Consider the following 15,972-nt stretch of genomic DNA (forward strand, 5'->3'; position numbering starts at 1 on the left):
ATAGGGATACTTCCGACCCCCAAAAGCTATTTAGCTGGTTTGCATACTGGGACATGTGTGAGAGAAGAAGGACCCCAGAAAAACTGTCCCCAGTGAAAAGACGACCCTGCCTGCTCTGACCTTAAGTGAAGATGAGGCCCATGAACACGATCTCCTGCCTGAGACCTTCCCTCCTCTCCTACTGGCTGGGCATGTGACATTCACACCTTTCCAGTGCCTGGGTTACAGCTCTTCTAGGCACAGCAAGTGTCTGTGAACGAGAGGGAGCCCAAGTCTGGTTCTCGTTCCTCCCACAACTCTCCACTCCAGGTTAGGTCTCTAGGCAACATGGAGGCAACCATTTGCCGTTTCTGAGACAAGTTATAAAATGTCTCTCTTCAAAGTACCCTCACTGGTGAGGAAGTTAGATTCCAGGACAAACACATTTATTTTGGGGTCACCAAGATGGGGTAGATGGAATTAGGGCTTACTCATGGCAGAGGGGGTCTAGCAGCCTTTTAGGCTCCAGAAGCAGCAAGCACTTTTGGCAAGTGCCCTGCAGTCAGAGCCTCACTGGGGTGACAGAAGATGGCAGAGGCAGAAGAGGACAATAATGTCTCTCTACCCACTATGCTTCCCTTTCCTGCCAAACTGGAGGCTGAGCTGAAAGCCTTTTCATAGCTGATTTGACAATGAAATTAAACACTGGCCATGGGGGAGGGGCATGAAGCAACACGGGAAGAGGTGCCCTTTCAGTCATGATGACTCTGGAAAGGAGCCTCATTATAAACAGTTCCTGGCCTTGGCCTTTCCTAGTGTTTCTTCTGAGCATATAATTCCTCATAACACTTGTCCTCAAATTCAGACACAGGAACATAGGTCCCCAAATTAGATGCTCAGTATGTACCTCTAGTTACCAAGCCAGAGCTACTGGGATGAGCTCCGGCTGACAGGAAATGCTGAGATGCAGCAGTCTGAGAATCCTGTTTGCCAGTCTTCCCTAGGCACGTAAAAAATTTTGGCTGCTTGCTTTCACAAGAGAGGCTCAACTCTGAACTGTGTCCTTTTTGTCCCATGCTAGGGCTGGATTCCTAAAAAATGTTTAAGTGATTAATCTAAATACCACAATCAATTACTTAACTTCAGGTTAACTTCAAAACTATAACATGCCCAAATGGTATCTGCTTGGATGGTTTAGTGGAAGAATGCCAGCCCAGTAGTAACTTCTTCTGTAGGACCAGGCAGACGTTTAGTTATGAGCTAGAGATCACTGACATTCCAGCATGATGGATGCCTAAATCTAGCCTCTGGAAATCCAACTTCCACTGGTATGGCACAGAAGGCTTACTGGTCAAGTTCCCCCAATGGAAAGGGACAGGAACACAAAGTAAATTGAGGACTCTCCTGAGTGCAAATTCCCAGCAGGAACCTGCCTGGTGACCTAGCCCCCCAGAGCACGGTGCCTCAAGGGTCTCTGTTGACAGCAAGATGGAGCAAGATGGGGCTCACATCAGGCTCTAGGTACCATAATACAATCCTGTTTGATTAAAAGAAATTTCTGGTAATGAATTAAATGAGCTCAAGGAAAAAAGGACATGGTGGCCATATATTCTCACAGCACTGGCGCCCAGGGAGGAGGGGCGAGAAAAGGAGACATAAATAAAGGACTACTCACTGGGGCTCTTTTCCTCGGCAAGGTCACAGGCACAGAGCAGGTCAGAATCGATTGAGATGGGCTTCTGTTTAATCCAAAACTTAGTGCTGGCTTTCTGATTCGTAACAGGGTCTATCTCTACTTTGTCTCCAGAGATACCTGTAAGGTCAAGGAATGGGGACAAAAAGAAGCCATGAAGTGAGCAAGGTGGCAGCAACTTCAGCGTAACAATTATGAGCTCTTAGGGCTACAGAGATTGATTCTCCCTACAGGCAGGGCTTCTAAACAGGATCTGAGACGCTCCCAGTGTGGCTGCCGGGGTAAGCGAGAAGGATGCTGAAAGCTGCTTGGGGATGTGCTTTTTCTCTGAAACAAGAGAGATACATACCGCTAACACCACTACAGTTATACTGTGATGACATAAACTATAACAGAGGGCCATGTAAAGATAAGACAGTTCTGATCTATTATTACCCTAAGTAATAGATTATGTTACTGATATAGAGTTTCTGATCTAGAAAAATTTTACATTAAAAATAGAAGGGAGGAGGCAGAACTTTCCTCTGTGACACAAATAATTTCTCCAGTAACATTTAAGGGAAGCCACAGGGGGAGCAATCTTTACACAAAACCTCTGAATTCAAATCTCAAAGCCTGCCTTTCAGGTGGGGGTGGTCCTCTCCTCTCTGCTGAGGGAGAGACTGCAGCATTTTCTCTGCTAGACAATGACCAGGAACAAATGAGGTGCAGAGGTCCATTGGAGGTGCCCTCTGGGTATTTCTGAGATGACATGGTCTGTCTAACACACCGAATCTAGTCCAGAAGTCTTCTTTTGCTGAAAGGAGAAATCTGTTCATGGAGTGAGATGTAAACCTTTCGTGTGCGTTCTGGAGTGAGCCCCACAGGAAGTCTTAAAAGTAATTAATTTTTAGGTGGTCATAATTTAAGGCAGGGGTCAAAGTGGGGAAAAAAAAGTCAAGATTAACAACAACAACAACAACAACAACAACAAAAAACCCTGAAAAATCAGTTGTACATATATAAACAGACAAGCGGGGATTTTGAGAAAGATTATCTCAAAAGAGGATAAAACCCCACCCAAACCCAGCTCAGTTAATACCCCCACCCCCAATGAAAACACAGACACACACGACACCATAGCCTGGCAGCAAATTTAAATGTGAAAAAGAAATGAAAATAAATACAATCTCCATTTTTGGATTTTGCTCCCCCCCCCGCAGTCTATTGTAATGTTTTGTGAGTAGACTGATTCCAAAACCAGTTAGACAAAGGAAGAAGGCTATATGCTGATAGAGGGTACCGAGGAGATGTGCAGGGATGGCTGTTAGCCCTGTCATCTTTGGTAGAGCCCAGCAATTATTTTTATTTATTTATTTTATTTTATTAACCCAATGCTGGGTTTGCACTGGACATATTTCAGGGAGCAACATATTTCAATTAGGCATAAGTGTCCTAAGTCCAACTGACTCTGGATCTCAGGAATGGAGGATTTCAGAAGCTGAGAAGCTATCAGGAGCCCAATTTGATTACATTTCACTTGAAATAGATTATGACTATCCCATGACAAGCCAGCCTCCAGTTTGGTCATCAATTGTTAAGGATCTGGACATCTCTATAGTTATCTGAAAGGAGACAAGTACTTAAGCCACGGCAGTGGTAACGAGGTGAGTGTTCACTGTGCACACTGTGACAATGGGGTGTGTGATCATGTGAGTGTACGCTGTGAAAACGGGGTGAGATTCATGGAGAGCACACTGTGGCAATGGGTGTGTGATCATGTGAGTGTACACAGTGAAAATGGGGTGAGATTCATGGAGAGCACACTGTGGCAATGGGGTGTGTGATCATGTGAGTGTACACTGTGGCAATGGGGTGTGCGTTCATGTGAGCAGGGTTTTCCCTCCTTATCTGCTTCTTATTTTGACATTTATAACAGTCAAAACGAACCGAGCAAAAATAAATGTACATATCTCTATGTGGAAATAAACCCTGCCCCACATTCCTCTTTCAGAAAGAAAGGAAAAAAATCACCACCAGACAAAGATGGTTAAAATTTTGTTCTAAGGCCACGCAACTCCTGAAGCCGCAGTCAGTCAATACTGTTAATGTACCTTGTTAATTTGATAGGATTTGTCAGGTAACTCCACTGGAAAATTATATAAAACTGTTCCAGATGAAAAGATGATAGTGACATGAATTAAAGTGATAGAACAATAGTGGAATATAAACCAGAAATGACACCCAAAGTGGCTGTTGATTTATTGCCATACTGAGTTTGGTTCTGGGCTCCCATGTATATTAGTGCTACAAATCTGGGTCCATTTAGCAGAGGGATGCTCATACATACATCACCAGCTCCTGCTCCAAGCCAAGGTCACTCCCCATTGCATCAATCTTTTCAACAGAGCCTACTTCACAAAGCGGGACTCCTGTAACCATCTCAGATGTAACAGACTGCTCATCCTCTTTCATCTTTCTTTTATCATGTAAAGTACACTTTTAACTTCCATTATTTTTATCTGCAAATTGTTAGCGCATAGTTCATCCATTACCTGCTGTATCTGCGCATCAGTTGCCTACACTCCACTTGGCCACAGAACCCTTTCCCAATGACACCCTTTCCTGAGGTTACTGCCACTGGTGCAGTTTGTGGAAGGGAACCCCAAGACTGCAGCTTGGGGATGGAGATATGGGAGGTGAATGCAAAAGGCTCAAGATGGGCAGACAGGTGGAGCATCATTTAAACAATTGGTGTGCTCCACAAGAGCAGCATGCACATGAGTTTCCTGAATCAAATCACATTTTCCCACTGACTTGGTTCCAGTGATACTCTGTCTTCATTCTGGATTGATCTGTAATTGGCAGGGGCTCCCAACACTTCGGTTTTAAGTTTCCGTGCCCTGCAGGCTTTCAGTCAGGTAGTTAATGATCTGTAAAACTCTTGCCTGCCTCGAGGAGTCACTATTTAAAGGAACCTGTAGGAGAATCTTTCCTGAAGGGAAAAACCCTTTGTGCATTAAATAACCTCACAATGGGGAATTGTGACTCTCTATGCTTCTTAAAGCTGAGTGAAGCCCCACAGACTTGGCTGTTCCTACTGGACAAGTGCAAGCAGGCTGGGAGGGCCTGTGGCAGTCTAAGGAGGGCCCTACCTCGCTGAGCACATCTAAGTCTGGAGGCAAATGGAGACCTCTGGGAGCCCAAGCATTTTTATTTTTATTTATTTTTATTTTTTTTGCTTTTTTGAGACAGGGTTTCTCTGTGGCTTTGGAGCCTGTGCCGGAACTAGCTCTTGTAGACCAGGCTGGTCTCGAACTCACAGAGATCCACCTGCCTCTGCCTCCCAAGTGCTGGGATTAAAGGCGTGCGCCACCACTGCCCGGCCATTTTTTATTTTTTAAATTTCTTTTTTGGTTGGAAGGTTGGAAGCTTGCTGCAGGGAAGCTGGTTAGAAGGTTTACTCCAGGCTGTGGATAAAGATGCTAGAGCTAGGATGCAGTATGTGGGGGCTATGGGACCTAGGCTGGTGGGACTCTGATCAGGGAAGTCAATCAGTGCATCTGGACCCACTTGCCACTGCAGCCTTTGAAGTGTGCAAAGGAGGAGGCGGGGCCAGAGCAGCAGGGCTTCCTTGAGACTGCAGAGCCCAAAGAAGACTGCTGCTGCCACGTTCTCAGTGGCTCACCATCCTACGGCTACAGTCCAGGCCTATGGCAAAGATTTGACCCCTGCAGGCTCACTGCCTTTCAGCAGCTCCAGCTCCAGGAATCATGTGGAACAGTGTCCCTAGGCCCAGCAGGCATGCCACTGTCAAACACATCATTCATGACATATCCACAGCAGATTAACACACTGAGCGCTAAAGTGTCCACCAGGTGCTTTCAAGGCTCGAGAGACTCTGTGTACTCCAGCAGCCCCATGAAGTGGCCTCTCTGCTCATTCTATTTTATAGATAAGGAAACAGAAACACAGAAAGGCTAAGAACCTGTCAAGATCACACAACTCACAAGTGGCCTGGGATCTGAAGTCAGAACACTTGTGTCAGAGACCATCCTCTCAGGCACTGCACTGGTGAGTAGAAACTGTGCTGGCTTCTATATTGTGATATTTACTTCTGATTGTGATATTTACTGAGGGACGGGGTCTTTGATGATGTCAGAGAGCTTGGAAGTAGGAAAGTTCAAATCCAGAACTGTCTGGTTCCCATATGGCTCTCGTGGGCTGTTCAGATTTGAGTCAAGAAGACACAGAGAAAAACTCTGCCCAAGCAGCCTTGCAGCCCTCCCTTCTCTACTTTCACCAGGGTATACGAAAATGTTCAGATGTCAAACAAATGTCCAGTTTCTACTGACCAGTATAGTGCCCATATTTGGCAAGCCAGCACAACATCTAATCACTGTTCTTTCTTCTGACTTTTGTGCTCATGCACACTCTGTGTCTTCCCTCCCTTCCTCGCCCCCCCCCCCGTTTTTCTTATTTCTTTTTATTTATTTATTATGTATACAGTATTTATTCTGTCTGCTTGTATGCCTGCAGGCCAGAAGAGGGCACCAGACCTCATTACAGATGGTTGTGAGCCACCATATTGTTGCTGGGAATTGAACTCAGGACCTTTGGAAGAGCAGGCAATCCTCTTAACTACTGAGCCATCTCTCCAGCCCTCTCTCTGGTTTTTAAGACAGGGTTTCTCTGTGTGTCCTGGCTGTCCTTGAACTCACAGATAACAGTCTGCTTCCGCCTCCTGTGTGCTGGGATTAAAGGGATGTACCACCACTACCCAGTTTGTGCATGCTTTTCATATGCAAAGTTTTTGTGTGACATCTCTGGGACACGCAGAGGGACTCATTAAGATGTCAATTTTAACACATAATTTCAATCAACTCAAATTATAAACATATGAAGACAGAAGGGAGGTGGACCTTCATTAAATACATATTTCTTCAAACTGAATGGTTACATTGAGGAGTAACACACCCATGATGAAATACAGCATAACCAAGGAAAATCAGGCCAGAAGAGAAGTGTGACTTAAGTTCTTATGTCACACTACCAAATGAAATAGGAAAGAAAAAATATTTATATAGGGTTAGCAAAGTGCTCAGTGGTAGAGTACTTGCCTGACATGCACAAGGGCCTGGACTCCCTCCCCAGAACGGTGTGTGTGTGTTTCCAGAAAGATCTCAAAGGCTCCATTCTAAACACTGAGTTAATTCTGGTTAGCAGAAGATTCTGTTCTTTACCAGTGCTGAAGTATGCACCCAACAATATGTATGTTTTTAAATTTTTAATGTTATGTGTATGGGCATTTTGCCCACATGTATGTCTATGAACTTGCAGACATGTGTGACTGGTGCCTGCAGAGGTCAGAAGAGGACCCTGGATCCTCTGGAGCTGGAGTTACAGGCAGTTGTTAGCAGATATGTGGATACTGGGAATTGAATGGGGGTACTCTGGAAGAGCAGCCGATGCTTTTAATTCTGAGTCATCTCTCCAGTCCCCAAAAGTATTTCCTTCCTTCCTTCCTTCCTTCCTTCCTTCCTTCCTTCCTTCCTTCCTTCCTTCCTTCCTTCCATCCATCCATCCATCCATCCATCCACCTACCCACCCACCTACCTACCCACCTACCCACCTACCCACCTACCCACCTACCCACCTACCTACCTACCTACCTACCTACCTACCTACCTAACTACTTACTTTGTGGTGTTGGAAATGGAATTCAGGTCTCAGGCTTGCCACCTGGGAAAACACTTTTTTTAAAAAATATTTATTTATTTATTTATTTATTTATTTATTTATTTATTTATTATGTATACAATATTCTGGCCAGAAGAGGGCACCAGACCCCATTACAGATGGTTGTGAGCCACCATGTGGTTGCTGGGAATTGAACTCATGACCTTTGGAAGAGCAGGCAATGCTCCTAACCACTGAGCCATCTCTCCAGCCCCCTGGGAAAACACTTTTATTGCTGAGTTATGTCCCTGTATTTTAACAAAATAATCACGGTTTTAAAATCTTAAGGTTAACTTTTCCCCCTACCATTTCCATTTCACAATTTTTCGTCCCCAACATGTCTGTAGTGACGACTGTGAGGTGACCCTAAAGTGGAGAACAATTCCACCCACAAGCTCTCCTGTACCCAAGGGGCTGAGGTGCTGGGAAGGCGCCTCTGGACTCTGCCATATGCAGCCTCCTGCCACTGTCACAAAAGTGTCCAGAGCTTTCTCAGTCTCAGTCATGGCAGGTAAAGAGGGAGAGCACAGGGCTGGCCTGGAGTGGCCAGGGTCAGCCCTTCCCTCACAAGTGCGGGAGGCCATTTGTCTTCTTTACCAGCTCTCTTCCCCTACTCACTTATCCGTCGCCATCCGTCATGACCTTTTCATGCTCCCACACTGACAGCTTCCAGATACAGTGAGTCAAACTTCACTGGAAGCAAACTATCACGCCAACTGTCAAAGGCAGAAAACATGGCCTGATTGCTGTCCTACATCAACGCCAGCATATAAATCCTTCCTTAACAAGACAGCTCAAAATAAACAAAGCACAACTCTAATGCAGCTACAACTCTCCAGGGAAACAGTTTGTCCAAGGAGTTATTACAAGGGGACCCACATCTGTTCTAACTAACCAAAATATTTCCATAAAAGGAATTTAGCACTGTATATCATCATTCAGAGGACCCCTTTTGGGAAGCCCCTACCCCAGGTCCTTCTGTGTATATCGGGTCATCGAGCACCTCTGTCTCTGAAGGCAGCAGGAGCCTGGCCACATTTAAAGGCAGCAGTGCTAAGTGGTTAGGGCCAGGAACTCTGAAAGTCCTAAGTTCAAGCTTTAGCACTGCTCCCTTAAGCTTTGAGCCTGGGCAAAATGCGAAAGGATGCACAAGATGCTGACTCACATCCTCGGGGCTATATGAGTTACTTTCTATTGTCTGATAAAGACCATGACTAAAAGCAATTTAGGGAGGAAAGGGTTTATCTATCTGGCTTACTGTCTCAACCACAGTCATCATTGTAGGAAGCCAAATCAAGAACTCAAATGGGAGGAACCTGGAGGCAGAAACTGAAGCGGAGACCATGGAGGAATGCTGCTCCTTCTGGCTTGCTCACTTGCTTTCTTCTACAACGTTGGACCACTTGCCTAGGGATGGCATCTCCCATAGTGGGCTGGGACATCTCACATCAATTCTCAAGAAAATGCCCTCCACAGACTTGCCTACAGACCAATCTTATAGAGGTGTTTTCTCAACTGGGGTTCCTTCTTCCCAAATGACTCTAACCATCACAAGTCACCAGAGCTATAGGCTCCAGCTATGTTTAATAGTGTCAGGAGCTGGGCATGGGCTGGGACTAGGTGGTCAGGGAGCCAAGGAAGGATGCGATCAAGTATGTGCCTGGCCCTAGGCCTGGGTACCTGAGACCTGCTTTGTGTTAGTCTTGAAAGCACAAAAATGTAGAATGCCTGTCCAGCCAGGCAGTTCAACCTGTCTGTCACTGTGGATCCTTCCAATAACCTCTAGCACCACACTTCGTGGCACAAACCTTCCTGTAACCTCGAAGACTTCCATTCGGAGTTAGAAGAAATTTCTCTGACCTGGAGGGTTATGACACTCAGGTTAGGAAATGGCCACCTGCGAGATATCCAGGTTATTCATTTAGACCAGGATTTTGGGGAGTATATTCCTACTGTTGTTATCTTGAATAAAGAAACGTCTTCCATGATCTTGGGGTAACGAAAGTGTCAACTCCTTGGATGTCAGAGGGATGGAGCAGTACAGCAATTCAAATGCTCATCTTGCATTGCTGTAGGAAATTCAAGTCATTACTACAGTTCTTAAAGATGAACCCAGACTCAGAGGGGGAGAGCCAGTTTCCTTTAATTGTGTGACACCTGGTATATCAACAACACCCCAGGGCAGGATCTATGTCCTGGAGGAGTTGGCCAACACAAACTGGACTCAAGGGGCTTTTATAAGAGAGAGAGAAACAGAAAGAGAGCGAGAGAGCGTGTGAGAGAGAGAGCGCACGCTCAGGGGAGAGCAAACATGAAGCGAAGCTAGTGGGAAAGATCTGGAAGGATTTGAGGGAAGGAATGAATATGATCAAAATACATTGTGTGTATGTACTATATAATATATATAAAATAAAAAATTACTAGCAAAACCAGATGAACCCAAGAAAGGTAAAAAGTTAGTAAACTGCAAAACTGGGATCAAGACCGTACCAGAAAGCAGTTTCCATTGTCTCTGAGGAAACACACTGTAACAGACACACTTAAAATACCACCTCTAGGGAAAAGAGGCATCATTTTGGTAACACGGCAGCATTCGCCACTCCATACTCAGTGGATATTCTGAGTTGCTGGTTATTGGCTTATACAGGAGTGGGGTTTATGCATCAATTTCTTATGACTTTGAATCTGAGACTACAAAGCCCACTGTTGTCAAATCCTGGAGCAGTTTTTGATCCAGTTCCACAAGCTTCTTGTCTTTAGGTTACACAGAGCCGGGGAGCCCAGAAAAGCCCTCTGGGAGTGCCAATGAACAACTCTTGACCAGAGTGGATTTTGCTGAATATATGTGGCAATCGATAGCATTACAGAACAGTCAGAGAAGTCTTTGAGACTTGTCTGAATTTACACACAGGATCAGACACACAGGCTGTTTGGGCTTAATGAGACCTCAGAGTAATAATAAACCCCTATCTGGGGGTTTTTATTCTCCACAGAAAGTCACCAAGGCTCAGAGCTAGGGACATGACTTGTCTGATGTCATCCATTAATGACAGAGCTGCAACCATAATTCATTTCTCCATACTACCAGGCCAGGGCTTAACAGACAAGCACTCCTGCAACACACGGGTGGACTATATCACAGTATAAGAAGCACCCTTAAACAATATGCTAGGCACTCAAAGCAGGAGCAAATCATGTGGAGGCACAAGTCAGTGTAGCCTGAAGAACACTGCTTCCTTGGAACTAGGAGGGTATTGGCTGCAGGCTCACTGGCTCTACTTAAGGAGCTCATCATCTCAAAGCATTGGGGCACCTCAGTCAGAAGCTGACAGCTCCAGTGTGTGGTCTGTAACACACCTGGTGACAGGTAAGTGCCCAGCTAGACTGTTGACCTGGTCCCAGCCAGCACAACAGCATTTACCACAGGGCTGGGCACCAGAGAGGACCCTTTCCAGGGGACCTGAGGCTGTGCTCGCTCAGCAGTGCTCTCTGTGAGTGGAAGGCACTCCAGCACTGGACACTCTATGGTAAATGGACACCTCAGGAGAGCCCTTGAAGTCGGCTGGAAAGGACTGACCTTTCCCAGGACTGTTTTGCACACTGCCAGAGGAGTGGGGAAAGCTGGTTCTCCTACGGATAGGCCCCTGTCCTACTGTAGTTTGAACACCAAGAACAGGGAGTGAATCAAGGGCAGTCTGGGGGTAGGGTAGGGAAAGGAACTCTCTGGAATTCTACTCCAGCTCCTTCTACTGTGATGGTCGTGCACAATCTCCATTTTTCCAATGTTCAATTCCTTCTCAGTCACCCAAGGAACCCCAGATTGCTGGATAGGAATTCTCCAAAGGGAGGCTCCGGGAGAGGACTTGGACAAGATAAGCAGTTGACAAATGCTGACACCTGCTGTCACCAGACACTGCGTTAATAAGCTCTAGTGTAGAGGGTTTCCGGAGGCCACCATCATAGTTCTTTTATTTTTTATTTTTTTTTAAATTTGTTTTATTTATTTATTTATTAAAGATTTCTGTCCTTCCCCACCGCCGCCTCCCATTTCCCTCCCCCTCCCCCACGCCATCATAGTTCTGACCTGTTTTCATCAGTTTTTAATTCAACACTGGATTTTGTCTGTCACATTGAAGAGGCCAATCACTGAGCAGCAGAAGTGCCACTGTTGAACTAAGTGACCCATGGATGTGGAGTCAGATATGGTAGACGTTTCCCAGTGGTCACTGCAGTGACCTGGAATAGGGAATGCCACCTCTTTAGAATCAGCAAAGGGCCAGGAACAGGGAGGCTCAGTTACTTCTTGAGCACACAAATTCTTTACTTTACAAGTACCTGACTAAAAACCACAGAAAAGCATGTCTTGTTCACACGGCCACCCAGAACTACTAACACCACATGGTCCAAGAAGAAATAAAGACCTGGCTGCAGTCGCCTGTTCTCACTGGCTGCTCTTGTGATGCATCTTAAATGTGCCTATTACATGGCTAAAAACATTGAAGTAAAGCTTTCTTTGAGTTCTTGCTTGTGGTTTCTTTCTTTTTTAAATGTAATTTCTTTACTGAGTGGTTAGATGTCACGACGTAGGTGGCGATGCCTTAACCGTATGTGTGTTGTTAGGCCCAAGGGCCTCTTCCATCCTTGTCAAGGGGAGTGCTAACCTTCTCTTCTTTCATACAACATTTGCTTAGAGCTTCTAACTAGAAAATGAAATAACAGCTGGGTGGATTAACCCATCTTTTTTCGTGATGTGAGAAGGGTCTACAGTGACAGATGACAAAGGAGGCAAGTTAGTACAAGTGGCTCAGCTACCACATGACCTGGTCTGAGAATGCTGAGAAAATCAGAATTGAATTCTGTGAGGTTGTACTTTCTAAATATGGCAATTATGATACTTTGAGCACAGCCCATGCCCCCCCCCATATACCCCGGGGGGTTATTCTGAGCCAAAGACAGAGTTACAGAGTTACATGGTTAGGGTTATAATTCTGTGTTGTATACTGAGCAGCATTATTATAGCAGTATCTTGGCCCACTGCCGTGTTTCACCTTAATTTCTGTGTAGTCTTTCTCCTTGTGCCACAAAAAATACTTAGGGATAGCGTACTATAAGCTTCCTAGATCACCGCTGGCACTCAGTCCCCTTTTGAGACAGGGTTTCTCTGTGTAGCCCTGGCTGTCCTGAAACTTACTCTGTAGACCAGGCTGGCTTTGAACTCACAGAGACTCATATGCCTCAGCCTCCTAAGATTAAGGTATGCACCACCATGCCCGGCTAGCATCTCTGACCCTTTTTTAATTTCAGTGTCTACAAGTCTACTTACCCCTACCAGTCCTGGCATATAGAACCCTGCCCACAGGAGGTTAATGGAAGTGTCTCAATTTGGCATAAGTGCAAGCAAGGTCCTGACTTAAGGGCACCTGAATTTTCAGGCTTGCCAGGAGGGGAAGGAGATGAAACATTCTCAGAATGTTTTACAGAAACAGCCACAGTGAGGATCAGGTCTACACAAGAAGTGCGGGAGCTGACACTCTCAGCCACCCCAGAACCAGGAAGGATCAGAGGGAAAGGTGTTCACAGGGTCTTTCTCTGTGCAAGTCAGGCAGGGAATGGCTGAGGCATCTCTGGTGCTACAGCTGGAGTTCGGTGTTTGGCACTGGGCTTCTGTCCCAGTTCCCTAGAAACCCTACTGTGTATTCTGGTGACTGAATGGGAGGGAAAGCAAGTTAGTAGCTATTAAATAATAGCTACATGTTTCTCGCATGCTGTATTATCTCATCAAATCCTTCAAGCCTGTTTTCTCAGTCAGGAAATGGGGCTACGATGCTGATGTACCAAGCAGATTAAATGGGGTAGCAAGGGTGGTCTGTAAGCTGTGAACTGTTACTGAACTTGAGTATCAGCACAGCGAGGGCTTGCATCCAGGGAAGGTCCCTACACTCAGTTTCCTCAGGTAAACTATGGCTATGTCATATAACAGTTCTGTGAGTCCAACTATTAATGCACACAGAGTCTGGTTATCAAAGTGCCAGGTACATATTAAACACAAGCTAACTGAGAGCCGCCTCTAACTTACTGATAGTTCACTACAATTGGTCAACATTATCATAGTGTTAGGGCTAGAACCGAGGGCTCATTAACAGGCAAGTGTTCCTCCTTGAGCTGCATTCCTAGTCTGATTTTTCTTTTTTTTTGGGTTCTTTTGTATTTGCGCGTGCATGTGCGCCTGCGTGCACGCGTGCTTAGAAACATGTGCATGTGTGTGCATATTCATGTGGAAGCTGGAGGTCAATGCAAGATGCTTTCCTCAATCACTTTCCACCTTTGTTTTTGAAGCTGGAGCTCCCCAGTGCAACTTGACTGGCACAGCAAGCCCCATGCATCCTTCTATCTCTACCTCCCCAGCACTGTGATTACATACACATACCATTGTGACCTGGCTTTTACATGGGTGCTGGGTATTGAGCTTAGGTCCTCAATGTTTGTGTGCAGGCACTATACAAACTCAGCCATCTCCCATTCACTCTTGCCAATAGCTTAAAAAGTTAGATTTTTGTCATGGGTTTTATTTACAGACTCCACTAGTGCTTCAGTCATAGATCGGTAGAAAACTGAATTACATTTGAGTCTTACAGGGCAAAGTCTGGTGCCTTTCATCCCCTGGCTTTCTTAGAAGCAAATGGCAGATGGTAACTAGAGCGTGGGCCCCTTCTGCCCCATCAGAAGACAGGCAGCTGCAGCCGCAGGGCAGAGCCCCAGGTTTCCACCTTCTGCTGTGTGGGTCTTTGTACCATGAATTCCAAGTGGATGGTGGCTCTCTGTGGGTAAGCAGGGATGCTGGGCAAATGCCGCAGATAGGCACTCAGCACAGGGCCAGAGGAAATCTCTAATCTGACTGACACAGGATGGATGGGTGGGAAGACTCTCCATCAGTGTCAGTAGTGATCTGAAGCACCTAGCAGGTCAGGTGAACTAAAATAAATTATTTACTGATCTCAGAATGTAGCTGCTCATGTGAATACTTAAGAAGAGAGTGCTGTCTGATGCCCTGACGGGAAAGAATTCCTGTTGTATGCAAGTGTGTTGTGAGAGTTGAGGGGTTGTCAGGTACTCTGTAAGGTGGGAGACTCAAATGCTAGACACTTGACCTACCTGGGAACAAACTTACTCATTACTCAAGGGCAGTTTATCTGACTGTCACAGAATTTCTTAGGAGTAACCAGTGAAGCTTCTGCTTTTGATGCCAAAGTTTGAGCTTAGCATCTAAGAGAAACAAACATTTTAACAGTTGTTTAGATACACCCCAGAGCCGAGTCTGTCCACCAGAGGGCACCATGTGCGCCACTGCAAGTATCCTGGAGCTGGGATCTCCCCAGCCTTACTTCAGAGAACTCCATTATGGAGAGGGACACGGGAAACACCAGCTTTATCCCTTTTTAGTCTCATAGGTATCTACTGTGGCTACAAGATTCGGAGAGGCATCTCCAAATCTGAGCAACTCAGTTTGGAGCAACTAGGAGAGGTGGCAAAAGGCAACATAGATAAGGACAAGCATCAGAGCTAGGCTAAGCTACTGTTTAGAATCAGCTTCTGTGGGCCAGATACTCCCTCACAACCCTAGAAGGAAAGTTTTATATCACTGGCTTTATACATGGTAACAACTAAGGTGGAAGAGGGAGGGTGCCACTGCGGTACAGAGGGAGGAACCCAGGGCTGACTACAGAACCCTGCTCCCCCACAACAGACTCGTGTGGCCTTTCTGTCTTGGGATGAATCTTCAGGTCAGAATCAGGTGAATATAAGTTTGTCCTCTTGCCTTTGGAGAACAATGGGAGGCAGGCCTGGGGTCTGTGGTCATTCCAGGCATTGCTTCTCACACTGCGGACAGAGCTGGGGGCCTCTGGAATATCCTGCTTGACCCTTGCCATAATGGCAGTTAGCAAGGATAGGATTTCCTAGAAAGAAGCCATCAGAAAAAGCAGACCCAGGGGCTGAGGAGGAAGCTCATTTGCTGTCTTCTGTACAAGCATAAATTTGACTCTCTGGAACCCATGTGAAAACTCTAAGTGTGGCAGCGCACAGCTGTATTCCTAGTGTTAGGGAGGTGGAAACAAAAGAATTTCTGGACTGCTGGAGACCACAGCCAAGTTGGCAAGCTCCAGATTCAACGAGAGATCCTGTCTCAAAACAGGGTAGAGGAACAGCTGAGGATGGGTTTGCCAGGAGTGGCCATCACAGCCAGCACATCAAATTCAGTAATGGTACCCAGATGCGTATCCTGGGCACCTGGCAATTCAAGTGCTATCCAGACCCAGTGGAGATGTCTGTCTGTCCTTCCAAAGGCGTTGGTGGTGACCTCTTACAGTCCCCAGCTCTTCCTACAGTTCCTGTGCTGCTCGACAGGTATGTGGTCGCAATACTCATTGCTGGGGACTTCATCATGATACAAATGTGGGAGACTGACCGCCTCTCGAGTGTTCCACATGGGCTTGATGCCTCAAATAACCTCAGGGCCTTCAGATACCAGCCTGTGTGAAGGTTAGAAGAGGATGCAGATCCCCTGGAATTGAATTTAAGATGGC

At 46.0% G+C, this 15,972-nt stretch overlaps 1 protein-coding gene and 1 non-coding gene across 8 annotated transcripts in view; both read right to left on the reverse strand.

Moving 5' to 3' along the window:
• The window catches only part of Mapkap1 (MAPK associated protein 1), a 224,137-nt gene that overhangs the window by 24,381 nt on the left and 183,784 nt on the right, over window positions 1-15,972 (reverse strand). For all 7 annotated transcript variants that reach the window (XM_050161678.1, XM_050161674.1, XM_050161675.1 and 4 more), the window contains one exon: window positions 1,655-1,792. In XM_050161678.1, the coding sequence (XP_050017635.1) occupies window positions 1,655-1,792 (138 nt within the window). The remainder of the gene's footprint in view (window positions 1-1,654; window positions 1,793-15,972) is intronic.
• Window positions 11,948-12,073, reverse strand: LOC126513429 (U6atac minor spliceosomal RNA). The gene has a single exon (XR_007595333.1). It is a non-coding gene; the product is annotated as a U6atac minor spliceosomal RNA (small nuclear RNA).

The sequence above is a fragment of the Alexandromys fortis genome, unplaced genomic scaffold, assembly GCF_014885135.2.
Source record: "Alexandromys fortis isolate MF-2015 unplaced genomic scaffold, M_Fortis_MF-2015_v1.1 scaffold_74, whole genome shotgun sequence".
NCBI lineage: Eukaryota > Metazoa > Chordata > Mammalia > Rodentia > Cricetidae > Alexandromys > Alexandromys fortis.